The 27,557-nt window shown below is 44.3% G+C and overlaps 1 protein-coding gene across 1 annotated transcript in view; it reads left to right on the top strand.

The window, feature by feature from the left end:
* MYO9A (myosin IXA) overlaps positions 1-27,557 on the top strand; it is a 221,086-nt gene that overhangs the window by 187,095 nt on the left and 6,434 nt on the right. The window contains exons 33-39 of the mRNA XM_040969582.1: positions 513-624; positions 3,379-3,440; positions 16,738-16,930; positions 19,176-19,304; positions 19,940-20,045; positions 20,674-20,805; positions 21,429-21,552. Of these exons, the coding sequence (XP_040825516.1) occupies positions 513-624; positions 3,379-3,440; positions 16,738-16,930; positions 19,176-19,304; positions 19,940-20,045; positions 20,674-20,805; positions 21,429-21,552 (858 nt within the window). The remainder of the gene's footprint in view (positions 1-512; positions 625-3,378; positions 3,441-16,737; positions 16,931-19,175; positions 19,305-19,939; positions 20,046-20,673; positions 20,806-21,428; positions 21,553-27,557) is intronic.

Below are 27,557 nucleotides of genomic sequence, written 5' to 3'. Positions count from 1 at the left end.
CAGACATTTAAGAAATTAAGAGATGTAAAACAATACCCTTCTGTCACTAACTTTTTTGGCTTTAAAGACATTTGGCTTTCATTGAAATGTTATTTTGTCATATGTAATTTGTTTAAGATTAATTTTAAATAATTAGCAAAATTCCAATTTTATTTTGTATTATACTAAATTGTTACAATCTATGTATGCAGCAGCTCCTCAATAATTTTCAAAATATGAAAATTTTGAAAGTATGTTAGTGTTGTTCCTGAGTAAAAAGCAGATTTGAGAACTGCTACTCTTGATTTGCTGTTTGATTGAGTCTCCTGAGACAGCTGTCAAGTTCTAGTACATATCAGTTGGCTATATTGGTTTCTGAAAGCACGGACCATATATTTTATTTTTTGTTATTTCTCAGAATATAGTTCTCCCACTGGAATGAGTACCTAATGAAGGCTCAACAAGGGATTCAGGGGTTTCCCACTGATTGAGTGTGTTGGCTTTAACATAAATGGCTGAATTTCTTCATCTAGGTGGAAGAGCACAATGGTCACATCTTCAAGGCCACTCAGTATAGCATCCCTACCTACTGTGAATACTGTTCTTCTTTGATATGGATAATGGACCGAGCCTCTGTTTGCAAATGTAAGTGTAAGAGACCTCGGGCGTGTTTTTTTTTTTTAAACCATCTGATATTTCTCCTGTTTCCTTGAGTAACCTTACAGCTTTTTTAACTTAAAGGAATAATTCACATTGCCCAGTTCTTTAGTGTTATCTCTCACCATACTGGTTTTTTTTTTTTTAAAGATTTATTGATTTATTGGAAAGTCAGATATACAGAGAGGAGGAGAGACAGGAAGATCTTCTGTCCGATGATTCACTCCCCAAGTGAGCGCAACGGCCGATGCTATGCCGGTCTGAAGCCAGGATCCAGGAACTTCCTCCAGGTCTCCCACACGGGTGCAGGGTCCCAAGGCTTTGGGCCGTCCTTGATTGCTTTCCCAGGCCAAAGGAGGGAGGGAAGTAGAGCTGCCGGGATTAGAACCGGCGTCCTTATGGGATCCTGGTGCGTTCAAGGCGAGGACTTTAGCCCCTAGGCCACTGTGCTGGGCCCTGTACTGTTGTTTATCTGTACTCGATCAAACCAAACATTTTTATCCAACTTGGTCCCCACAGCACACTGTCTGCGGGGTATGAGTTCATAGTTCTACCTGCATGTCTCCACTTTAGAGACTGCTTTCTTTTCCTTATTGTTTTATGTAAACCCACTGTCCCACAAGTTTCTATTCTTTTATCTGGGTAAAAATTCAGTATTTTTATAATACTAACAAAGCCCCAAATTATATTAAGTGTTTTTGGTTTTCTTATCAATCTGTCCTGCTATTGTTCAGGTTCTGTAAGGTCAGAGAGCTTAGCGGTCTGTAGTATCTGCACAGCCTAGAAGTTGTCTGGCATAGATAGATAGATAGATAGATAGATAGATAGATAGATAGATAGATAGATAGATAAATAGATAGATAGATAGATAATAGATGAACGAATGAACCAAGTCTTACACTATAGCCAAAAGGTACTTTTTCTGTTTCCTTTCCAAAGAGTATGTAAATCCTATAATGTAAGTAGATGCATGTTTACTCTAGTGCTTAAGGCACTACTTAATGCCTGCATCCCATAATGAAGCACGTGGATTGAAACCCCAGCTGTGTCTCCAGCTCCATGGTGACATCCTGATGGGCAGCAGGTGGTTGAAAATAGTGGGTTCCCACCACCCGTGTGAGAAACCTTGATTGGGTTCCCTGCTCCTGACTTTGGCCTGGCCCAACCCTGAATCATCCAGGCACTTTAGGAGTAAACTAACAGTTGGAAGCTCTTTTTATCCTTCTATCTCTCTGCCTCTCAAATAAATAAGTAGATTTTAAATCAAGTATAAGTAGAGATTGTAGATCAGCGTGGTCTAGCTCTCAGTGGAGCTTTAGTGTTCATTCCCTTTACTCTGTGTGTCTGCTTGAATGTTGGAGTCATCTTGGAAGGCTTTGCTCTTATTGCAGGACCAGAACTGAGTACAACATTAGTGAGATCTAGTCCAGTGTGAAGACACAGGTAAATGTCATGTCACTGCAGCCAGGTGGCCACCACTTCTGCGTGTGTCTGCTTACTCCTGTTCAGCAGCAGTTTTCCTTTCATCTTTTTTATTAGTAGCCTGGGAATTAACGAGAGTAAACCTAGGAAGTAGTTTGAAATACACTTTGGAAATATACTTGACTATATATTATTAGTCTGATTCTTGTACTTTTTTAAAGATTAATTTATTTTTATTGGAAGGGCAGATCAGATTTTATAGAGAAAGATCTTCCATCTGCTAGTTCTCTCCCCAAATGGCCTCAATGGCTGGAGCTGAGCTGACCGAAAGCCAGTAGCCAGGAGCTTCTTCCAGGTCTCCCATGGCTGTGGGTCATCTTCCACTGATATCCCAGACTACAAGCAGGGGGCTAGACTGGAAATGGGGCAGCTGGGGTATGAATCGGTGCCACATAGGGTTCCAGCTCTTGCAAGGTAAAGATTGAACCATTGAGTCATCATGCCGGGTCCATAATTCTTACAGATTTATAATAATTTCTTCTGTGACTTACCTTTGAAACTTTAAAGCATTTTCTTTTTCATCTAAGGTGTGCTTGATATCACTTGCCAATGGGATTACCTCACTTTCTTTGTGATTGTCCTAGTTATTTCACTGGTACAGTGGCATTTCTTCTCCTACCTGATCTTGGCTTTGAGACCCCTATAAGTTAGATTTTCAGAGATGGCCTGGTGTGGCAGAGTGACAGCCAGCATGTCAAGACTTCCCCCTTTTGTGCTCACTCCTTCTCTAGCTACGTTGTTATACTGTCTCCAAGAGACTGTTCTTGCTGTGAGACTTCTTCATCTCACCGTCCAGATGACAGCTCTACTGCTTCAGAACTCTGGACTGGAACCTCAGAGACAATAAGGCCTTTCCTGTGTCTGAATGTGCTGGCCATTTTTTTTTTCCATTTCAATGAGTTTTTTTTTTTAACAACAATGCAATGAATCATAATAGGTTTTTATGGCATCTTAGCAGATTGTGGAGTACATATGTGGGGGAATATGGCACAAATTTGTGAAATTAAAGATTTGTAACTCATACGTATCTTGCCAGAGTAGTGGAGGGATATAAGGGCTAGAAAAGTAGACATGTTCTTTCATTCCAATAGGATGGGCCTAAGTTCTTTTTAGTTTTTAATACAGTATCAAGAATATGCATGATTTATAATCAGTCTCAAATTTAGAGAAAAAAACATACTTCAAAAATAGAGTTGAAAACCTGGTAGTTCTTATTGTTGGTCTACAGACTCCTAAACACCCTGCATTCTTATTTTTCAGTGTGTAAATATGCCTGCCACAAAAAGTGCTGCCTAAAAACCACAGCCAAGTGCTCCAAAAAGGTAAGAAGAAGGCATCAGCTATGAGCAGTCAACCATAGATCTCATGGTCTGTTTTGTCCTTTGCAAAGAAATCATGGCCTGTGTGATGGTTTTATAAGGCAGTGGCTTTCCCTTTTGACTACAAATACAGTAAGAAATATGATTAACATTGTGATCTGGCATATAGGATGTGTGTATATAACTTAATTGGTTTTCATTAAACTTTTTTACCTTAATTTTGTATGAGCTACTAATGCTTGGTACAGTTATATATTTATTCTGTGTTTCAAAGGTTTCCAGTTTCTTTAGATACTTGTAAATCTTCCTTAAGGAGCTGCCATTCAAGTAATAGGCTGTAACTAAAAATGAACAACCTGATGAAAAGATAGAAAAAACATTCCATGCCAATGAAAATAAAAACATGAGCAGTCACAGCTATTCTCACATCAAACGAAATAGATGTTAAGGCAGAAACTGTTAAGAGATAAGGATGGTCATCATGTAATAATAAATATTTTTAAAAATTGATAAACTGTTGGCCTGTCTGACCCGCTCCCCCCAAATAAAAGAAGGGAGAAGACCCAAATTTATTATTTTTATCAAGTCAGAGATGAAAAAAAGAGATGTTAACATCTGATTCCTCAAAGACCAAGAATTATCAGGAACTGTTTTACACATAAAACAGATGGGTAAATCTAGAAGAAATGGGGAGATTTCTGGACACATACAACTTACGAGAACTGAAGCATGAATATGCAGAAAATCTGAGCAGATTCATAACCAAGGCTGAGAGGAGTCAGCAATAAAGATCTTCCCAAGAACAAAATGTGCAGGACTGGACAACTTCACTGCCGAATTCCACCAAAGAAATACTCCCGATCTACTTAAACTATTCAAAAAACAATTAACAGGGAGGAATTCTTTCAAGGTTTTTCCATAAGATAATTAAGCATTACCTTAATTCTAAATCCAGAAAGAGAAGTATAAATATCCCTGTGAACAAAAATCCTAGTAGAGTCCAACAGCACATCAGAAAAATCACCCACCCACACCAAGGAGTTTGGATAGTTCAAATGTACAAATCAGTAAGCATGGTAGATAACATCGGGAAAATGAAGAATAAAGACCAAGTCTGGTGCTAAAGTCCTTGCCTTGCACGTATCAGGATCCCATGTGCATGCCAGTTCGTGTCCCAGCTGCTCCACTTCCCATCCAGCTCCCTGCTTGTGGCCTGGGAAGGCAGTCGAGGACGGCCCAAAGTCTTGGGACCCTGCACCTGCTCAGGAGACCTAGAGGAGGCTCCGGGCTCCTGGCTTCAGATCAGCTCAAAAATCTGAGTTTCAAATACATAAATAAATAAAGATTTTTTAAAAATTATATGAATATCAGTAGATGCAGAGAAGGCATTTGATGAAATGCAATATCCTTTCATGCTTTAAAAAAACTTTAAAAATCCTAAATAAGGCAGGATGATACTTCACCTCTGTTAAAGTCATATCTAATCAAAACAACCTGGTGCTGGCAGGAAAGTAGACATGTGGAGCAATGGAACAGAACAGGAAACCACAGAAATGAAACCAATTATCTACAGGCATGTAGCCTTTAACAAATGAGCTAAAACCACTCTGGAAAAAGGACAGTCTCTTAAAAAAAAAATTAACCCTGTACAACAATCGACTCATGGGGCTAACTGTGTGCATAACAAGTTAAGTTGCTACCTGTAGTGCCAGCATCCCAAATGGACATGGTCTCAAGTTCTAGTGCCAGACAATAAGAAAACACAAATTAAAACCAAATGTGGTGTATCCCTTTACTGTAGTTAGAATGGCCGCCATCCAAAAATAAATAACATAATAAATGCTGGTGAGGACATGGAGGAAGAAGCAACCTAATACACTCTTAGTGAGAATGTAAACTTAAGGAAGACATTATGGAGACTTCTAATGCTGTAAGAAGTACCATAAAATTGAAATCAGGTTACATGTGTGCTGTATATGTCACAGTAATGGCAAGCAGTTTAGTTAAGGGGTGTATTTTCATTATTATACTGAATGTTATATTTTATTTCTTTAATTTATCTGTTAAAAGATTTATTCTCTTGAGAGGCAGAAAGAAAGAGAGAGAGAGAGACTGAATCTTCTATCTGCTAGTTTGTTTCCCATACAGCCTAGTGAGTGCAGCTAGGCCGGACTGAACCCTGAGCCTGGAACTCCAGTGCGGTGCCCCATAGGGGTGAGAGGGGCCCAAGCTTCTGCTGTTTTCCCAGGAAGAAGGGAGCTAGATCAGAAGTGGAAACAACTGCAACTTGAACCTGTGCTCATAATGGGATGCTGGCAGCACAGGCAGCAGCTAAACCCACTGTGCCACAACGCCGATGCCCCTTTTTCTTTTTTTAAGATTTTTTTTTTTTTTTGAAAGGCTGAGTTAACATGGAGAGAAATGGAGGGGCATAGAGAAAGAAAACAGAGTGGTATCTTCCACTCACTGATTCATTCCCCTAGGGCTACAGTGACTGGAGCTGGGCTGGTCTGAAGGCAGGAGCTTCTTCCAGGTCGGCCATGCAGATGCAGGATCCCAAGCAGCTGGCCATTCTTTGCTGCTGTTCTGGGCACATAAACATCCCAAGTGGAGCAGACAGGACTTGAACCAGTGCCCATAAGGGATGCTGGTTCTGCAGGTGGCAGCCTTACCCACTACACTATGTGCTACACACCCCCTAAATCATCTTTAATAGTTTCTAACTGCTTACCATATACCAGGCACCATGCTGTTTATACTTTTTTTACTTAATCTTTAAAACTTTGAGTTTGAAAACTGATATTCCTTTTGCAAATGTAAAATAACATAAGCCAATTCATATGTTGACAATTCAAACTGTTGTTAGAAAATGTTTATGTCTTTGAAAGGCTAAATTACAGAGAGAAGGAAAGAGATTCTTCCATCAGCTCCCTGCTAATGCACTAGGAAATGCACAGAAGATGGCCCAATACCTGGGGTCCTGCCATCCATGTGGGAGACCCAGATGGAGTTCTAGGCTCCTGGCTTCAGCCGGGACCAGCCCAAGACCTTGTCACTTGGGAAGTGAACCAGTGAATGGAAGATCTTTCTCTCTCTTCCTCTCTGCCTTTCTGTAACTTTGCCTTTCAAATACAAAAAGTAAATATTTTTTAAAAAAATATCTAGTAGCTTCTTTTTTTTAACCTTATTATGTATTTATTTTTTCACATTTTACATTTTATTATTATTATTTGTATCATTTTATGATACAGTTCCATAGGCTCATGGTCCCTTATCCGAGCCCCAATTTTCACCACCCCCACATAGTTCCTCTGTATCATTACGTATAGTTCTTCATACACAGTCATGTGTCCATCATTATGGGCATGGACAATGGCAAAGAGTCCAGCATCCTGTTGTCAAGATATAGTAAACAGTTTCATTGTAAGTCCATCTTTGTCTGGAAGTAGAGATGCATACTACCTAGTATCCTCACATCTATGTCAGTCTCCATTCCATAACTGCTGTACATCCCCTCAAATGAAAAGTCATAATGCAAAATCAACAATAGGAAGAAAAATAGAAAATTACAATGCCATGAAGTTAAATGACATGTTACTAGATATGACAGTCTCCATTACACAGCTACTAAATATCCCCTTAAATGAAAAGTCACAAAACAAAATCAACATCAGGAAGAAAAAAGAAATTAACAACTCCATAAAGTTAAATAACATGCTACTAAATGACTAATGTGTAGCTGAAGAAATGAAAATCAAGAACCTTCTTGAAGAAAATGATGCTACTGTATGAGTCATTGAAGACTTTAATCAGAAGAAAGTGTTTTGAAGAGATGAAACCAACAGAAAACATCAAAACTCATGCGATATAGTTTCTGCTGATTTTTGTTGGTGAAATGTGTCTCTTCTAGACAACAAATAGATGGGTTTTATTTTTTAATCCAGTCTACTAATCTATGACGTTTGATTGAGCTTAAGCCATTTACATTCAGGGTTAATATGTATGGGTGGTACTTTGGTCCTGTCATTGTAGGAATGGGTTGTTCATTGGTTTAGTCTTCTGTTGTCATTTTACTGGGATGTTCTTCACATTTGCCTTTTGTTTTGGTGGGTGCTATTCTTCTTCTCTGTGAAGAGAACATCTTGAAGTATCATTTGTAGGGCAGGTTTGGAAGAGGCAAATTCTTTTAACTTTTCTTTACTGTGGAAGAATTTTATTTCATTTTCAAAGACAAAAGAAAGCTTTGCTGGATATGTTTTCCTAGGCCGACAATTTTTTTCTTTTAGAATCTTTAATATGCCACTCCATTCTCTTCTGGCCTGTAGAGTTTCCTGTGAGAGATCTCCTGTGCGTTTAATTGTCATTTCTTTATATGTCAATTGATTTTTTTCACGTGCACATTTCAGGATCTTTTCCTTATGTTCGACTGAAGAGAGCTTGATGATCATGTGTCTTGGTGAAGATTGCTTTTGATCAGGCCTGTTGGGAGTTCTGTGCCCCTCCTGGATGTTGTTTCCCAATTTTTTCTCTAGATTAGGGAAGTTTTCCTTTATTTCATTAAATAGATTTGTAAAACCAGTTTCTCTTTCTGCACCTTCTGAGACTCCCATAACTCTTTTTTTTTTTTTATAAAATTTATTTTGACATTCTTTACATACTTAGTTAGAGTAAGAAGGTTCAAGGGCTACAGGAAAGTGGATAATACTAGTATGTTTTCCATATTGTTACCTTCATGTTTAAAAGGGGGGTATTAAGGGAGAAGGCCCACCCAATTTCCCAACCTCCCCAAGTCCCGGGTGTAGGGCATGCTCTGAGGTTCTTGCTCAAGTGGTTTTGATATTGCAACAGTTATGAATCGCTGTCAGTCTTGCCACTCCAAGCACTATGAGGTCTTTGAAAAATCCACTGATTGACATAGTCCATCATAGCTGAGATGGTTGGTTGACCTGTTCTGTCTTCTCTCTTTTCTTCGTTAGGGTTTTGAGTCCAGCATTTAGATTAGGAAGATCTCCAAAGAAACTTCTTGTATGTGCTAACAAGTACAGGGCCAGGCACCGTCCATCGCTCCAATCAGCTGGTGGTTGTAATTGCTGGGTTGGTTCTGTTTTCACTCCCGACTTCCACTGGAACCAATGGGTGTTGCGGTCCAGCCTGGTTCTGCCCCGCACATATTTGGCCCTCACCTAAACCAGTGGGAGCTGCAGCCTAGTTGGAGCGACCCACAATAACCCCCACCAGGACCGCCCCTACCCTGGTTTGCCAGTAAGTGTAGCAGTAATCCAGTCTGTCCCACACCCCATTCCACCCCAGCCACTGTTTAGTTTTATGTCCTCCCGTGGAAGTGGTAACCCAAGAGGGATGAGCCCACTCTTACCCTCCCAGGCCTCTCCCACTCCCAGATTCCAGTTGATGCTGCCCAACCAAACCTCGCCCACTTTAATTCTGTTTGCACCAGTAGGAATAATCCGCCGAGCCCAGCTTTTCCCTGATCTAGTCCACATGAGGCACACAGGTGTGGTAGCTCTGCCTAGTTGGGTCTGCCCCCATCCCAGCCCATGCTCTCCTGCGGAAGTAGCTATCCTGCAAAGGAACCCTCCCTTATTCCCCTGCTGGCTCTGCCTACTTCCTTTCTTGTTCTCAGGCTGGTTGGACGCTGCGGTCCCCTCCGGTACAGGCAACCTCACCTCGGCATTCCATATTGTGCACTAGTCTTTGTTGCGACTGAACCTGGGTCAACCCACACTGGTGCCTGGATTTGCCAGTGGATGACGTGGACAGATTCAGCCTGGTCTTGCCCCCACGTCTGCCAAGTGTATGCCAGTGGGTAGCTTTCCATGGCCTTTTCTGGGCTGTTTCCTATCATGTTTCTTGCGCAGACCTGTCGGGTCTGTGTCCTGCCGGAGGAGTTGCCCAGGCTCCTCCATCAGAACCTCTCCCAATGCCAGGTTACACGCTTACCAGTGGGTCCATGAGCCAACCCTACTCAGTCCACCTCCTGTCATAGCAGGAACTGTGGCTTTTCCTGACTGGCCTTCCACCCAATCTGGTTGTTGCTGTTGGATGTTCTAGCCCAGCCATGGTTTGTCCATACCTACGTATGGCTCACACACGGCTCAGTAGGGGTTTGAGACCTTGCCTTGTCTATCACACATCTGCCCTGGTCCTCCAGAACACCAGGGGGAGTCGGGGTCCAGCCCGGTTCGGCGCATCCAATCCCAGTCCACACTTGTGCCAAGGGAGACTACAACTGTATCCAGATCAGAATGCAGCCCCCCTTCCAGGCCACGCGCCTCTTTGTGGGAACCTCAGCCCAGCTAGGGTTGTCCCCTTTGCTCCCCAACCGGGTCTGTTCCCAGCCATAGATCACTCGCATGCCAGTGGTTGCTGTCTCAGCTTGGCACAGCTCCTCACCTGTCCCGACCTCTGCCTTAGACACTGTGGCTTCGTGTCCCTGGCTCCTGCAGACCAGTAGGTACAAGAGCCTAGCTTGGCATGACCTTTGCTCCCTCCTGGTTTCTAGTTTTACTTGTGGGCTAAGGTTTGCTCATTCGTACCAGATCTACTCTGTTCCCTACCAGTTGGCACATTAGCCAGCCATTGGAGCTACTTTTGCAGGACAAGCCCCAGGCCCAGGCTTCTGCATGGACTGGTATTTGGTGCCCAGCATTATTAGTGATTACAACTTTTACAAAGAAAGAGTTACTGCCTGTTTGAGGTCCGAGAATCACAATGGGTTCAACCTGGAGCTAATTAAGCAGCGAATCAAAGAACCAAATACCCAGAGCTCCCCAGCCGGGCGGCCAGCAGGCGGAGCCTGGCACCAATGGCGCACTGGCTGCCCGGGAACGGCTCACCATGTGCCCATGGCGGCCGTCCGGAATCCAGGCATGAGACGCCCCGTCCTGAGACCCACCAGCTGCCGGGAGGCTGCTGGAGGTTTAAAATTCCCAGGCCCAAGGTCGCGCCCCTCCCAAATCCCCTTCACCGCCCAATGAGGGCGGTGGCTGGGTGCCGGACCTGCCCGGTCCCAGAGGCCTCCCCCCTCGGTCTACTCACCCCAAAGGAAGCAGCCTCTGGAACCCAGCAGGCCCGGGAACGGCTCACCATGTGCCCATGGCGGCCGTCCGGAATCCAGGCATGAGACGCCCCGTCCTGAGACCCACTCCCATAACTCTTATATTAGGCCTCTTAATAGTGTCTTTCAATTCTTGAATACCTTTTTTTGTCCTGATTCAGCTCTGCTTTCAGCTTTTTGTTTGGTTCCCCTTGATGAGAGGAAATATCTTCCAATTATGAGATTCTTTTTCTGCTTGCTTCATTCTATTTTGAAGATTCTCCACTATACTCTTAATTTGCTCTACTGTGTTGTTAATTTCTGACATATCAGCCTTGATTTGCTTTATTGCTGCTGTTGCTTGTGTAAAATATTCCTTAAATTCTTTGAACTCTTGTATTATGTGCTTCTCATTGTTGATCAGAAGCTTTAAAATGAGTTTTGTGAATTCTGTGTCCCCCATTTTCTCGATGTCTTCCTCAGTTAACTCTGAGGTTGGCATAGGGTTTTGCTCCTTTGCAGGGGGGTTTTCAATAATATTCATTGTGCCTTTGTCTCTTGTTTTGCTCTTGGTCATTGTACTTCTGGTTAGCAGAGTCTTCTCCTTGGGTCAGGTTTCTAAGCTCTGTCATCCACAGGTCTACAGTTTGATTTTCCTTATTGCAGTTGGTACACAACTTTTTGCTTGCAGCCACTTGTGCCACAACCTCCAGTGAGTTCCAGGTCTGGGTTTTTATGTTAGATTTCCACAAAGAACTCCATAGCCCCAACTCCTGGCTCACCAATCTTCATCTCCTGTGATACCGTGCTGAGGCTGCACCGTTGTCTGTGCAACCTTTCTCCCAGTTCCGATTGGAGCAGGTCCCAGGATTAGAGAGACAGCAGGTGTCCTATATACCTAGGTTGGTGGTGGTGTTGATCTTGCTGGAACCGGTTGGCCGTTAGGCCTGGGTGCCACATGGACCTATTTTGACCCGTAAGATGCCACAATCAGTATTATTTTTCTGTGGGACCTGTGCAGTCCATGGAATTCAGTGAGTTCTCCTGAGCTCAGCACATACGCAGTTCACTGTTATCCCCTGTAGTCCTAAAGCTTTTGCTACACTGTACAAAATGGCGCCTGACATACCACTACGAGAGTTCTTGATCTGCTGGCCGTCAGGTCTGAGGGCTACCCAGACCTGTCTTGAGTGGAACCTGTGGAATGCCACGTTGCTTCAGTTCACTGAGTCGGAAATGAGTTCACTCCCAGCTCAGCGTATGCTCAGTCCTTTCCCTGCCTTTGCCTCCATACACAAAATGGCGCTCAATTCGGCTCTAGGGGGGCTGACTGGGCTGTGAAATCCACCCTTTTCTCACACTTCCTGTCTGGGATCTGCTGCTCTGTCTCTGCTCCTGGTCAAATCAAACGGACCAGCAGGACGGACTGTTCTTTGTCTGGGTTCACCTCCCAAGCTCCCAGTGAAAGTCCCTTCCCATGTGGTTGTTGGTGGAGTTCTGGCTGCTGGTGGAGTTCAGATTGCTGTTAGCTGAATGCCGCTGGAGTATCAGTCACTGCAACACCATACTGTTGTGTCCGCCGCTTGCTGTGTCTGTCAGTCTCCAGGTACCCTTCTGCTGTTGTTCTGTCCTCTCCTATTTCATGGAATGTGTCTTCTCTGCTTCATCCTGATTAAATGTTTCTCCGTCCATTAAAAAAAATATCTAGTAGCTTCTCTTAGCTAATAAGGTAAGACCCAAATTATATGACCTAGACCCCAGAACCCATTATATTCTCTTTGCCTTGCCTTTTCTCATGGTCAGCCATGCCAGGGTATGTTTGTTTTGCTTTGCCTGACTCTGGAGTTCTGTTTCCTATGTCTAGAAGGTCCTGCTTGTGTCCCTAAAGGTGAGCCTCTGGTCTTTCCATGGCCTGTGTTTCTGTCCCTTGTGTTACATGATACTTGTTAATCCATCTCTTCAGTATTGTGCTGTCTCCACATAGCAGCACTGCTAGTCTTAGTGTCAGGGTTAGGGGCTGTTTCTTACTTGATTTTCACATCCCTACTACATAGCACATAATGACCAGTGAAAGAATGTAAGGCTATTACAAAGAGAAGTCAGGATCAGTTCATGTGAAGGGTTAAGTGTCAGAACAGAAATGCTTTGTTTTGAGATGCACTAATCAGTCACTGAATGTTTTCGAGCAGAGTAAAATAGATTCCATGCGCAATGGAATATATTAAATGGGAAGATGGGCCTGGCACCATGGCCTAGCGGCTAAAGTCCTTGCCTTGAAAGCACTGGAATCCCATATGGGTGCTGGTTCTAATCCCGGCAGCTCCACTTCCCATCCAGCTCCCTGCTTGTGGCCTGGGAAAGCAGTGGAGGATGGCCCAAAGCCTTGGGACCCTGCACCGTCTCTCGCTGCGTGGGAGACCTGGAGGAGGTTCCCGGCTCCTGGCTTCAGATTGGCTCAGCTCTGGCTATTGCTTCACTTGGAGAATGAATCATCGGATGGAAGATCTTCCTCTCTGTCTCTCCTCCTCTATGTTTATCTGACTTTCCAATACAAATAAATAAATTTAAAAAATAAATAAATAAAAGGGAAGAGAATTCAAGCCATTGGGACAGTTCCAGTGGGCAGGAATATAGGTTGAGTCAGGGTAATGATGCTGAGAGCAACAAAGGGTATCTGGCGGGCTGGTGGTTGCAGGAGGCTGGCAGCAGCTGTTTGCGGATTGGGAGAGACATGGGCATACAGTGCAGATGGAGAAAGATCTACAGAAGATTCCTGGCTCAGGGATATTACTTGCATTTTTATTTTCCGCAAATTATTGTAAGCAATCATAAGCATAAGCAGTTCTGTGAGTCAGTGAAGTGTTAAAATCATTTTAAAAAGAGCTGTAGGCCTTGGGCTGATGTGAGTATGCCTCTGCCTTCAGTTATGAAATCACTTTTAGTTGAGCTCCTGTAAGGTTTTAACTTTGAAACATTGAAGCATTCTTTATGCTTCATGAATTACTAACAATTCTAGATTCTATCAAGTTAGTAGTTTCTAATGTTGCTTACTACTTGTTCAAGCTGTTTGCTTAAAAAATTCAACCCTCTTCACCCACATCCAGAACCCACTATGCACAAAAAAAACTTTTTTAGACTTTATTTGAAAAGCACATTTGCAGGTACAGCATATAGTATGGTGGGCAGTTTTGGGCTGGACTGCAACACGCATTGGTTTGTGTAAAAGACAGAGATGGAGTCAGAACTGACGTAAGCAGTTGCAACCATCAGCATGTGCGTGAGCCGATTGGGGCGACGGACTGTGCTGGACCGTGTATTGGCGAGCACACACAAGAATCAGGTGTGGGATCACCTCAGATGAAGTTTCTGTGGGATCCCCTACTCCCCCCCACCCCCCAATGAATTGCTGGATTCAGAACCCCAGCCATGGAGAAAATTGCAGGTTCCACGATCTGCTCATGGAGTGCCTGGTTCAGAGCTGGGCCTCCTCAGTGGCTCAGATGGAGCAGCAGACAACATATCCAAATGCTCATGGAGGATATGGCAGTACATTGGGAGTCCATAGAGGACTCCTGGTATCATAACAGGAGCCAGAAGACAGAAAAATCGATCAGCTGCTCCAGCCAAGTGTTGGCAGTGAGTCTCCTGGGCAAAAAGAGACTCTAAGGTGGACTGTGTCAACCAGTGGATTTTGGAGAGATTTCACCGTGCTTGGAGTGGTGAGATTGGCAGTAATTCAGAACTACTGAATTATCAAAACCTAATGAGCAGGACCCTCAGAGTGTGCCCCACATCGGGGACCCTGGGGTGGTGTCAGGTTGCTCTCCTCCATCCCAGGGTGCAGAGGCATTTGGGAGGCTGGGTGTGGCTTCTCTGCTTGTCTCACCCCTTCCCTCAGATACAGGAAGGAAGAAAAGAATGTGGAAATTGTGATATCCACCTTTCTGGAGCCCTTGACCCTAATCACCCTAATCAGCTATGTAAAGATTATCATCAAAGAAAAACAAGTGCAGTATACAAGATGGGCAACATTCAGAACATGTACTGACATGGAGGACAACTCAGTGATATTGTAGTGATATTGTGAATGGATGGAGACTACTGTATGATAAGAATGGTACAAACATCATTTTGAGGCAGCTTCAGTGAAGTGCAAATGCTGGCATTGCCCATGAACAGTTAGCAGGTTAGGTTTTTTTTTAAATTATTTTCTAATAATCTTACTTAGTTGATTAGGATACAAAGGGTCAAGGGCTACAGAGTGAAAGTGGGTAATAGCATTGTTTCCACACTAATATTATCATTTTCCCCTGTATCTGGGGTTAGGGGAGAAACAAAGGGAAAAGTCCCACCCAGCCTCCCACCCATGCCAGATCCCCAGTGGGAGGTGCGCTCCGAGGGGCCTGCTCAAACAGTTGTGATAGTTCATCAGTTCTGGATTGCTGCCAATCTCACCATCCCAACTGCAATGAAACCTATTCAGAGTCCACTGGCTGACAGTCTCTTCATGGTTGGGGTTCTAAGAGCAGGTTAGGTTTTACAAAATAAAACAGCTGAAGCTTGATCACTGACCCAATTTTATTTGCCTTAATGCTTTATGCTCCACATTTATATAAGAAGATCACACAATTAATAGTTTTAAAAGGCACACACAGGGCCCGGCGCGGTGGCGCAAGTGGTTAAGGTCCTTGCCTTGCACGCCCGGGATCCCATATGGGCGCTGGTTCTATCCCGGCAGCCCCGCTTCCCTTCCAGCTCCCTGCCTGTGGCCCGAGAAAGCAGTCGAGGACGGCCCAAAGCTTTGGGACCCTGCACCCGCGGGGGAGACCCGGAAGAGGCTCCTGGCTTCGGATCAGCATAGAACCAGCCGTTGTGGTCACTTGGGGAGTAAATCATCGGAGGGAATATCTTCCTCTCTGTCTCTCCTCTCTGTATATCTGCCTTTCCAATAAAAAAATAATAATAATAATAATAATAAATCTTTTTAAAAAAAGGCACACACAAATGAAATAGGAAAAACTGATCTCTGTCCTTGGTTTTTCCATTCCCAATCATATACTTGTACTTTTTCACCCCATGGGAAGAAAGCCCTTGATGCTCAGAACTACCAACAATAGGAAGAGCAGAAAAATGTGCTGGGTTTTTTTTTTTTTTTTTTGAGAATGGGTTACCTCCCTTTGTAGTGGGTATTTCTTTGGGGTATATGTATAATACACACACACACACACACACACATTTATTTTGTCTGAAAGACAATGTTAGAGGATGTACATGTGAGTGAGCTTTCAGCCACTGGTTCACTCCCCAAATGACTGGGGTAGGCTGAAGCCAGGAACTTCATCTGGGTCTCCCATGTGAGTGACAGGGCCTAGATAAGCTGGACCATCTTCCACTATCTTCCCAGGTATACTTGAAGGTAACTGGCTTGAAGGTGGAATGGGGTGCCGGGGGGGACTTGAACTGGCACCCGTATGGGTTAACAGCATTGTACATACTGCTCAACTGGCTGTGCCACAATACTGGCTCCTGTAGTGAGTTCTTAAAATTGTTCTCCATGTGTGCAGGTTTCTGGTCAGATGTATCACATATGGCATAGGGTGCAATAGGTTGGTGTCTTCAGAAAGGCTTTCCTAGAGGTCTCCTGTGGCTCGCACGAAACACCAAGGGCCCTGTGGAAGTGGTGATGTCTTCTGAAAGTCTTGAGTAATTTTTGTACCAGATGCTGGAGAGGAATGTGGGAGTCAGAAGTTTGGTGGGCTTAGAGGACGTCTAATTTCAGAGTGCCACAATTCCAGGCCTGTTCTTGACCCCTCCAGAAGAGGGTACACTCTTAGAAGCAGTTTTTTTGCAGCTGCATCCTAGGAGCTTTTCCCCCAGCCAGTTTATGGGCAGCCTGTTTTGGTCACAGCCATGATGTAAAGCCCTCCTTCCTCACCCCCTTCTCCCATGGCTTGAGCTTGGGCAGCTGGAGGTGGCACTGCAAATGCCTGCACGAAGGCATTTTTGGTGCATAGCTGCTTCCTCCATTTTCTACTCCTGTGGTGACGGGGGATGGGACTCTCAATGTGGGAGGATTGAGGTTGGTATCTCATTTGTGCTCATTTAATTATAATTCCCTCCTGTCTACCCAGGTTTTTAGAAGTGTCCTCATAAAACTTAGAAATAAAAAATTCCTGTTAAAGAATTGGTTAAACATGTTTATAAATATGTTTGAGTGCATTCAGAAACAAAAACTCTTCTGTTTAGTATGATCCAGAACTGTCATCACGCCAGTTTGGGGTTGAGCTGTCCCGCTTGACCAGTGAAGACCGAGCTGTTCCATTGGTGGTGGAGAAGCTCATCAACTACATTGAGATGCACGGGTTGTACACAGAAGGCATCTACCGGAAGTCCGGTTCCACGAATAAGATTAAGGAGCTTCGGCAAGGTCTAGATACAGGTGAGCTAGAACCCTCCGAATCAACACCAAATGCCAGTGTTTATAGAAGCCACATCAGGCTCTTCATGTTTTCCTTACATGTAGATTCTTAGTTTTTCCTGTGGTGCTTGTGTTCCATCTTGTGACTTTCTGAAACATCTTTCATTTTATGTGTCAGTTTTATGTGATTGTTCAGATCGTTGTTAGGTAATTGAGGCTGACCTCTTTAATCTTACAACGGTCCGGTAAGGTATTGATTCCTATAGTTTGCAAAGAGGAAAATGCAAGATCAGAGAGTCACGGAGTGGGGGATGATGGCTTTGTAGTAGTCCTCATGGCACTTGTATGAGCTAGGGAGGGTCGTATTCCCTTACAGGCAAGTAGAACCAGGCTGGCAGTTTCATCACTACTAAGTGACCAAACTGGGATTTAGCCCTGTTCTTTTGAAATCACAGACTAAGTTATTGCCTGTTCATCTTATTTTGACCCCAGGGGACACTCCCCGCTGTATTTGTGCAGAAGACTGGCCTCAGACCTGCAGTGTGTGCAGGCAGCTGACTGTGGCTTCATTCTCAACCTTCACTGTGTATCCCTGAAATGAACAGATGCAGAACTAGTCTGTCTGTGGCCATGACCCTACCCACAATACTACTTCTTATTAACTGGTTCATGTGAAGTGCATTAGTGTTGAAATGACAGGAGAGGACTTTAGGTAAGAGGCTCTGCCAGCTAGAGGCCTGGTCAGCTCCAGTTTACAGGCACTTGAGCAGAACAGGTGAAAATCATTTGTGGCTAAACTTTCCAACCCTAAGCTGTGCATCCTTCAGGTTAAAGATTCCCTCTAGATGTCTTGAGTTTGTGTCTCACTGTCCTTTTATCTCTTAAGAACTTAGAAACCAGTCTCGCTTTTAGAAATTGTTTTGTAAGACTGTCTCTCTCGCATGTGCACTCACTCTCTTTTTTTTGCATTTTATTTTATTTGAAAGGCAGAGATAGTGTTTGTATGTGAAATAGCTTCTATCTACCCAGTATGAAGCAAAGCACTCCATTTAGATCCCCCATGTGGGTGGCAGAGTCTCAGGTAACTTGGACCATCTTCCACTGCTTTGCCAGGACACAGTAGCAAGGAATGGCTCCTAAGTTGAGTAGCCAGACTCAAACACACTCCCATACAGGATGCTGGCATCAGAAGTAACAGTTTACGCCCAGTACCATACCGCTACCCCCTCCTCACGCACATGCACACACATACACGCGTGCTCTTTTTGTCTTCTGAGACACAGCTACTCACAGTGTGGTCCACAGAGCAGTCATGTCAGGACAGTAATGAGAGCACGTGCTCAGAAACATAGATTGACAATGCTTCAGCATTAAAGCACATAATCTTTGATTTTGTTTGTGTTTGGGGTCATAAAAGATTGAAACAGAAAAACCTCACAGCTATTCCTGTGCTGCAGTCTAATTCCAAAGCAAGGAATTAGAGTGTGGGTGAAATGAGGCTGTCAGAGTACGAGCCTGAATGCTTTGAGCTGGCATTATTATGTAGTAGGTGATGCCACTGCCTGTGATGTTAACATCCCATGTGGGCATCGAGTTGAGACCTGGATGCTGCCCTTCCAATCCAGCTGTATGCTAATGGCTTGAGAAAAGCAGTGGAAAAGGTGGCCAATGTACTTCCACGTGGGAGACCTGGAAGAAGCTCTAGGCTCCTGCCTTCTGCCTGTCACAGATTCAGCCCTGCAGCCATGTGAGGAGTAAACCAGCAGATGGAAGATCTCCCTCCCCCACACTTCCCTTTTACTACCCTCCCCTCACCTTTTCTCTTTCCCTCTCCTTCCCCTCTCCTCTCCCATTTCTGCATTTCTAAAAAAAAGTAACTGAATCTTTTAAAAATACATTTTTATTTGAAAGGCAGAGTTACAAAGAGAGAAGAGACAGAGAAAGATTTTTTTTTTCTCTTTCTCAGAGAAAGATTTTTTTTTCTTTCATCCACTGGCTTACTCCCCAAATGGCTGCAGTGGCTGGAGCTGAGCCAGTCCGGAACCAGGAGCTTCCTCTGGGTCTCCCATGTGGGTGTAGGGGTCCAAGGATCTAGTCCAGCCTTCATTGCCTTCTAAGGCCATAAATAGGGAGTTAGGATTTGAAGTGGAGCAGCTGGGATTGGGACCTGCGACCATAGTAGGGTTCTAGGGATAGTAGCTTGTGAAGTGAATTTGTCTGAATCTTCTGGTTTTGGCTTTGTTACCTAATTCTTGTTTCTAAACAGATGCGGAGAGTGTAAACCTAGATGACTATAACATACACGTCATTGCAAGCGTGTTCAAACAATGGCTTCGGGATTTGCCCAATCCACTCATGACTTTTGAACTCTACGAGGAATTTCTTCGAGCTATGGGTAAGCATAGGTTTTCAGGATTATAGGGAAGGCCTACGTTTAGGGAGGAAATACCATGATGAAATTATCCTGGGATTTTAGCCTTGCAGATCCAAAAGCTAACAGTCTGACAGTCCATAAAATATCACCAGTGTATATGATGTTTTACAAACATATATGGTAGTATTTCAGAAGTTTTTCATGTGAGCCATATTATTCCTTGTCAGAAAGAGATTGGAAAACTAGGGTTTTTAAGCAGCTTAAAAGATTGTTTAAAAGATGTAAGTCTTAAATAAGATCTCTGTGAAATCTGGCTGTCTACATCTGTCCGGCTGCTAGGTTGTGCAGCTTGTTCTCTGAGTGCTACAGGTGTGTGGGATGTGAGGCAGGCCAGTCTTGGGATGTGGGTTCTTTCCTCTGCTGCAATCATGGGTCATGGGGCTGAAAGTTAAAACTCAGGAGACTGCTTATGACTGCGGAGGTCCAGCAGAGAGTCACGTGGTAGCAGTGGTGATGGTTCTGCAGGAATGTCCACCTTCCCTGACACTGACTGTAGGGGAAGTTTTTCCTGCTCCGTGGCATCTGCCCAGCAGGAGAAAGATGTGGCATGTGTAAGAGGGGATACAGGGTCTCGGTCGCTGCTGTTGCTGTTGTAGGCCTTCAGGAGAGGAAGGAGACCATCCGCGGGGTGTACTCTGTAATTGACCAGCTCTCCCGAACTCATCTCCACACACTGGAACGCCTCATCTTTCATCTGGTCAGGTAACTTCAACAAGCAAGGGCATGTGGGTAGTTTATTTTGGATGTTGTCAGTTAATGAAGAGCTCCTCCATTTGGGCAATTGACAAGAATTTGTTCTTTGTTCTCCTGTTTATAAAGTCAGTGCTTCAAACCAGCTGTTTGAAGCAGAAATCCTCAGCTGAGCTGAACAGCATGTTTCTGGGCCCTGTTTGAGCCACGCGGCAGCTTCAGCCTCTGGGTGTCACCGTGTGACATAGCCTGTTCTCTGTGTGCGCCTGCACCGTGAGGGATGGGGTTGGGTAGTGCTAGCCCCGCAGAGATGCTTTAGGAGTGGCTTCTTCCTCTGAGGAGTTGGGAAGAGAGCAGATCTTTCCTTCTGTTTAAGTATCTCACATGATTGACATGTTTTTTGGTCTCTACCCTGTGCATAGATAGGTGCTAGCCAGCGCGGGGGTCAGGATCCCTTGGGGAGCTCTCTGAGACTTAGCTTGCCTCAAGCCAGGAACAGAGAGTTGGAAAAAAGGTCCTTCAACGTGATGTTTGTATTCTTCCAGTCATGTGCAGCTGCTGCCATGTTATCCTCGCGCTTTTACCTCTTTTGTTTTTCTTTTTTATTCCCTTTTCACTTATTTTTTGTTGTGTTTCTTAGGATCGCTCTACAGGAAGACACAAATCGAATGTCTGCTAATGCTTTGGCCATTGTGTTTGCACCCTGCATTCTCCGCTGTCCTGACACCACCGACCCACTGCAAAGTGTGCAGGACATCAGTAAGACCACCACGTAAGGCCAGCCCGCCATGTCTGCAGGGCCTCCGAGACTCCTTGTGGAGTTGGCGTAATCGCTTTATCCACCTCTCAAGCATAGAGGATGGCTTCATCACATTTAGTCTCCATAACAGATTACAGGATATTGTTGTGTATTCCAAGAATGAAGATGAAAATGCTTAGATTGTTTTCAGCTGAACAGCCTTAACTTTGAAGGATCTGATTTTTCTTTAGGGCTGCTTATAGAATCAAATAAATTTTTAAATTCTGGTTTGCTAAATCGTGCATACATTATATTTTCCTGTAACCAATTCTCACTGTAGTCTTTGGGCCTGTTTTTCACCTTGGTCTTTCCTCTCAGGCTTCTACTTTTCCTTCCTAGCACTAACTATAAAAATAACTTTAAATACGTCAGTCCTTGGAGAGTCTTATTCAGTTGCTCCTGAGGTGTAGTGTCACCGTGGAGTGTGTTACTTTGTGCAGCCACAGCTGTGAGCCATTGTACCAGCCTTGCCTCTGGACTCAGAGTGAGTCTCTTCCTCCTCAGCCAGCTGTCAGTTAGGTGAGCAGCACTTTGTGGGTGGTAAAACTGTGCAGTTTACTTGTTGTAACCGTTCTCTCCCCTTCCTCCTGTTTCAGCTGTGTGGAACTGATTGTTGTGGAACAAATGAATAAATACAAGGCTCGCCTCAAAGACATCAGTAGCCTGGAATTTGCTGAGAATAAGGCAAAGACCAGGCTGTCGCTGATTCGCAGGTCAATGGTAAGGTCACGAGGTGAAACCACAGGGGAGGTGGATGCTTCCTTGCAGTTTCGAGTGTACATTTGTGATGTTTATAGGAATTTTCAGCATCTTTCACAAGAAACATAAAAAAACAAAATCACCAAATCTCAGGGTGCTATGATACCTCATGCTTGATGTGTTACCTGCTTTAGGATTGTGTGCAGAATCTATGTAATTAAAGGTGCACAGTGTTGTACATAACAGTGTGAGTAGTTTAATAATCTGCCCTGTTTTCTTTTCCTGTGCTTTTTATGAGGAATGATTCCACTCCTCACTTTTCCTTCTATTTCCTTGCCTCTGTCCCACCTCAAATCCTATGTTGGTCTTGCCCAGGACCCCTGAGAATAGAGACCTTAGCCACTTGCAGCTAAATTATTTGATTCATAAGAAAATGGAATTCCATATATGAATATTATCATTAGAAAAAGGTTTAGTACTGTAAGCTGTTAAATCTTACTAAAACAATCAGTTATTTCCTCTGTTTGCCCACTGTTCATTAATGTCTTCTTTTGTAACCATGACCTATGTAGAAGTAACTCCAGTCTCATCAGCTAATAATCAGTGGGGTATGCACACCTGCAAAACTGCTGCACTCAAGTTTAATTTCTGTTCATCTGCTACCCTTCCACTTGATTATAAAATGAGACTTGGCAGTTAATGCCTGCTGCAGGCCCCCAGTAACTCTAAAGAGAAGCGGCCTCCCTGGCATTGTGCTTTGGTCTTAGGGTCCCAGCATACTTCATAGCTGGAGCTAAGCTAGTAGTGAAGTAACTGCATGTCTGCCCTTGATACAAAATCAAGGCTTGCCACAGTATGCTGGGTGCATGAATGAGCACAGACCTTTTTTAGACAGTAAAGACATGAAATGAATTTACCACATGATACTGTCGAAATCTTTTCTCTCCACAACTGAAGGCAGAAGCCTCATTTAAAAGCAGAGCTTCCCAGTAGTGTGACTTTTCATGGGCTCAGTCGTGAGAGGTCCTCATAACGTCCTTCACTGCAGAGCCACCTCTTAAAGCAGGTGGACTGGCTGTGCTGCTTCACTGATGCTACAAAAGATGGACATTGTTCAGTCCATTAAAAGATGAAACCTTCTCTTTGAATGGGGCAATGACGTGTGCGTTCTAACCTTCTGCTTTCCTTTCCATGTCCTTCCTAATCCAGAAACCTGTACTAATTGCAGTTAGATTTATGAGCATTACCCGCAGTTCAGTCTCGGTATGTATTAAACTGCAGTGCGTCACGGCCACTTGACATCATTGTCTCCCATTCACCCAGGAGTTGTCTGCCCTGTCTGTCACTCATGCCTGTCTGCCCTCCGTGTTCAGCCCTACTCAGGCTCACTTTGGACCAGCCTTCTCTTAACTCTTTCTTTAGATCCTTCACTTTTCTTCCTCTGTACTGTACAGGTATATACTATCCATTTAAAACATGGTATTTTTTCTCCTCTTTGTCAGAAAGACCTCCCTTGAAAGCATTGAGTCATTAAAAAGGTCAAAGTTGGAAACATCGAGGTACCAAATTAGTCTCTCTGTGCTCTGTGAGCTGTGTTGCCAGTGGTCTCCACTTTTTAATTTGAAATATGTATTACCACATGGAATATCTTCCATCATTCATTCATGTCTGTGACTCTGATAGTGTCTTCTCAGATGTAGAAATACGACTCTTGTCTGTTTAATCAGAGCAACAAATAGGAAAGAACACATTGATATGCCTGGTGCTAGACTTAATATCAAAATATAGCAGAGCTGGTGCCTGTCTTCAGTTCTGTTGGCTTTACTCTTGATCGTAGCCAAAAGACCAAGAAGCAATTAGTTCTGTTGGCGTTAGAAAAAAGGAGGTGAGAAATGGAAAGCTGAGCAGCCCAGGTGGACCCATTTGATGTGAAATATAAATACAAAGAGACTTTACTTTTTGTCTAATAATCTCTCAACTCTATTCCCCACTAGATATCAGCAACTTGAACAGTATTTCGTCACTATTTCGTGATTTTCAGATATTTCTCTTCATATTCAAGCTTCAGCTGCAGGCTTGATGCAGTGCTCTTCTCATTCTTGCCAGGGCGGACTAGACCTTAATCTGGCGCCTACAATTTTGGGGGGGAGGGTTTGGATAGTTTCTGTTGGTCTCCCTCTTGTTCTTGTCTCTTTCTGGTGTTGATGCTGGGAGGGGTGATGGAGTAGCGTTCAATGGGGAGGTGTCTCAGCGCCGTGCTAGAGGGAGGAGTGATGGAATAGCATCCCATAGGGAGTGATGGAGCAATGTGCTCTGTCAGCTTGCCCTGGTGACTGTGAGTGCAGTCCTGCCAGGAGGAGAACTGCTCACTGAGCCCTGACTGCAGGGACGCTGTCAGACCCACAGGGCAATGACAGGTGTTTGAGAATTCTGGTATTTGAAAGCTTGAAATTCTGTCACAGATAGCAAATATAGTAATGGCTACTTGAAATGATAGGTTCCCTTCATGTAACTTCAAAGAAAATATTGACAACACACCAAAAGTCTCAGTAATTCATGCAATTCCACAAATAATCTTTCCTGAGAAAGCATGGGTATTTTTATGTGTACTTCCATTTTGTCCAACAGAAAACAACAGATAGTGAAGTCAGTGGATAAAAATTAGTAAGATTTACACTTGATCAGTGACAAACTAATTTGACTTACTACTTGTAAACACATGATGGCAAAGAGGTAGTATGACTGCTGTTGACATTTGGTTCCATTGCTAGGATTCATTATAGGTACCAGCAGTTTACCAGCTGTGGGTTAACACTTGCTTCCATGTAACTAATATAAATGTCAGCAAGTGAAAAAGGAAGTAGTATCTTAGTATCTTTATTAAAGTCATTTTGAATTTGGATCCTTTGATGCAGTCTTGGGGACATTCCCACATCGCTCCTCTTTGAGAGGACTATGTGTGCATGTCAGCTGCCGTCTTGCTGCTCTGCACAGCAGGATTTGGTGAAGACCATTTCTGTATATAGGACCTAGGGTGTGATTATTGAGCAAACCTGTGTACCTCATATAATTCTTCATGAAATAAAAGAACCTGTCTTTAAAAAAAAAAAAAAGCCTTGGGGCTAAAGACTTCTCTTTCCCAGGAGAGTAGGTTCCTTAGGAAATAATCTAGTAACTCGGTTTCTTCTTGCTTTTGTGACTTCACAAACAGTATGCAAGTGATCTCCTGTCTTGGCTGTTTGGAGAGGAATTTCATTAGGATTATGCATAGAGTTCTGTCTGGTTGATACAAAATTCCTCTTGCTTTCATAGTCAACCCCTGGACAAAGCGCAGTTCCTTGGCTTTCTTCCTGAGAGAACTGTGTGTCCTTCCCCGCACGGCCATGAAGTCTGTTAAGGGTGGGACAGTCCGATCCCCCATCACCACCAGGACCCCCTTTCCTTATTCCCACGGGACTCAGTTGACTTTGCCTAGTGGTGGTCATCTTTGTGCCAGTAAGCCATACCTTGCCACTGCTTCCTACATCCTTTCTCATTCATGAGCTTGTGGCAACTTAAAAGAAACCAAGCCTTACACCTTGTGATTGGGACATCTTCTCACTTCATGGCTACCTCCATATGAGAAAATGGAAGATTTAGGTCCTTTTGAGCATTCCCTCAAGTAGAATATATTCAGTTAGATGTTCCATGTTAAAGCATTTTACTTCCATTATGTTTATTATAGTATAGGAAGCTTACTATGCACTGGTCTGTTTCATCATTTATTTTATACCTAAATCAAATTATAAAGCTTTTTTGTCAGAATATCATTCCTAGAAAATGATATTATTAGGTCGGGGGGCAAAATTTGTGTGGCTTACCCATGTGGAACAGCAGTCTCTGTTGCCAGGTACAAGATCTGTGGCTGGGAACAGGCCTTGTTGGGAAGCTATCGGGACACCCCGGCTGGGTTGGGATTTCCACTAGTGAATATAAGAGCCAGCATGGGGGTAGTGGACTGGGCTGGACATGGTTGCAGTCTCCCTCTGTGTGAGTGGGGACTGGGTCTGGGGAATGCCAGACTGGGCTAGACTCCAGCACACACTATATTCATTAGAGCCAGAGTGGGTGTAGAACCGGCTGGGTTAGGTCTCATCTCCCACTGAAGCACGTGAGGGCTGTGTCTGGGTGTGGACAAAGTGTGGCTGGGCTGCAACACCCAACAGTAATGCGCTGGTTGGGCAAGCCCTCTGTTCCTGCCAGGACAGGAGGTAGACAAAGTCAGTCTGGACCAAGGACCCAGCAGTGTGTACAAGATCTGTTACAAGGAGGTGACCTGCTAGAGCAGCTTGGGGAACGCCTTTGTCAGGACACAGACCCTGCAGGTGAGTGTAAGAACCAAGTCAAGGAGCTGTGCACATCAGGCCAGGTTACAGTACTGGCCAACATACAATGTGGGTCAGGTCTGAGTGGTGGGCCACTGGCAGAGCTGAGGACCAGGACAGGGTGCAGGAAGGGCCAGGACAGGGGGCTGTCTGGGCCGGGATAGGCTACAGCCCCACCATCAGGAGCTGGAACTGCGGGCAGGCTGGACTGAGCCAGGCTGAATCACCTGCTGGTTGATGCCAAGGTGAGGTGAGCCATGCCAGTCTGGGGGCAGTGGGTCCTGGAACCATAAGTTCCAGAGTGGAGGGCCTGGCAGGGCCGAGGTCACCTGGCCTGGGCCCTTGAGTCCGCCTGCAAGAACTGGTCCTCTTCAGTGGAAAAGGCAGAGTAGTGTACAGCTGGCCCAGATCCACAGAGAGGTTATGGCAGCCCACTGGGGTCTCCAGAAGACATCTGTTACCATGGCAGAGGAAGAACAGAACAGATCAGACAACTATCCCAGTCCAACAAAGACAGCAAACATCTGGGCAAATGACGACTCTAAGGTAGACTCTTTCAGCCAATGGACATTGCAAGCATTCCTTGGATCAGCAGAACCCTCAGAGTGTATGCCACATCAGGACCCTGGGTCGACATTGCGTGGCTGTTCCCCATCCCTGGGTGCTGGGGTAGTTGGAAGGCTGGGTGTGGCTTCTCCGCTTGACTCTCTGCTTCCCCCCAGATACAGGGAAAAGAAATGGACAGCTTGGAGAGAGTGTTCACACCCACTTTACCTTGATCCTTATCCTTCCCACCCTAATCAACTGTGTAAAGCATCATATAGGATTAAAAATAAAATAAAAATAAACAGTGATCAGTCAGACCCAATGAAATCCCTGCCCTTGGTCCCCCATGACTGCCGCCTTCTGCACCACTGCCCTTAGTCCCTTGTGACGCCACCTTGTGCACCCCTGCCCTTAGACACTGTAGACTTTCCTATGGCAGCAGCTCAATGTCTTTTACTGGCTGCAGGAAATGCCTTCTCAGTAAATTGTCAGCAGGGCTTGTAAGACCACTGTCTGCTTTTCTGGTTTTTTGTTTGTTTGTTTGTTTTCCTGTTTCTATTTGTCTGGTTTTCTATTTGAAAACAGAATAGATCTTATTGTGTCCTCTCAAATCTCTGAAGTTATCCACTATTTTGCCTTCCTCTCCTCTTCCAGATTCTGGATTCTTTGTCTGACCTAACTTCTAGTTCACTGATTGCACCCCTTCAGTGTGGTTCTTTGCAGTCTACCTGAAGGCGACAGTGTATGGGATTAGTGGGATGCTATTTTCTGTGTTAGTTATTTACCTTGTCTTGTCTACTTTTTTGCCAGGTTACCTTTGATTGGGCATCAGATATAGTATTTGAAAAAACTATCGATAAAAAGATTTGAGCCCCAGCGAGCCTATTTCTTCCAAAGAGTAGATAAAGTACTTTTTCCCAGGTCCCAAGGCGTTGGCAGTTGAGGATTACTTGAATCCAGCTGCCTAGACCATTCCTGTGTGTTGAAGCTAAGCTGTGGTGGCTGTAGGGGCTGTTAACATCTCGGCCCACTCTCTTGTATAGGCTGCAAACGGTTGGATCCCAGTGTCGGGCAGGGAGGTTTTACCAGCCTGCAAGCACGTCCTTGGACGGTTAT

This window comes from Ochotona curzoniae, unplaced genomic scaffold, assembly GCF_017591425.1.
Source record: "Ochotona curzoniae isolate NIBS_2020 unplaced genomic scaffold, NIBS_Ocur_1.0 scaffold_4701, whole genome shotgun sequence".
In the NCBI taxonomy this organism is placed as follows: domain Eukaryota; kingdom Metazoa; phylum Chordata; class Mammalia; order Lagomorpha; family Ochotonidae; genus Ochotona; species Ochotona curzoniae.
This window is presented reverse-complemented; position numbering and strand designations above follow the sequence as displayed.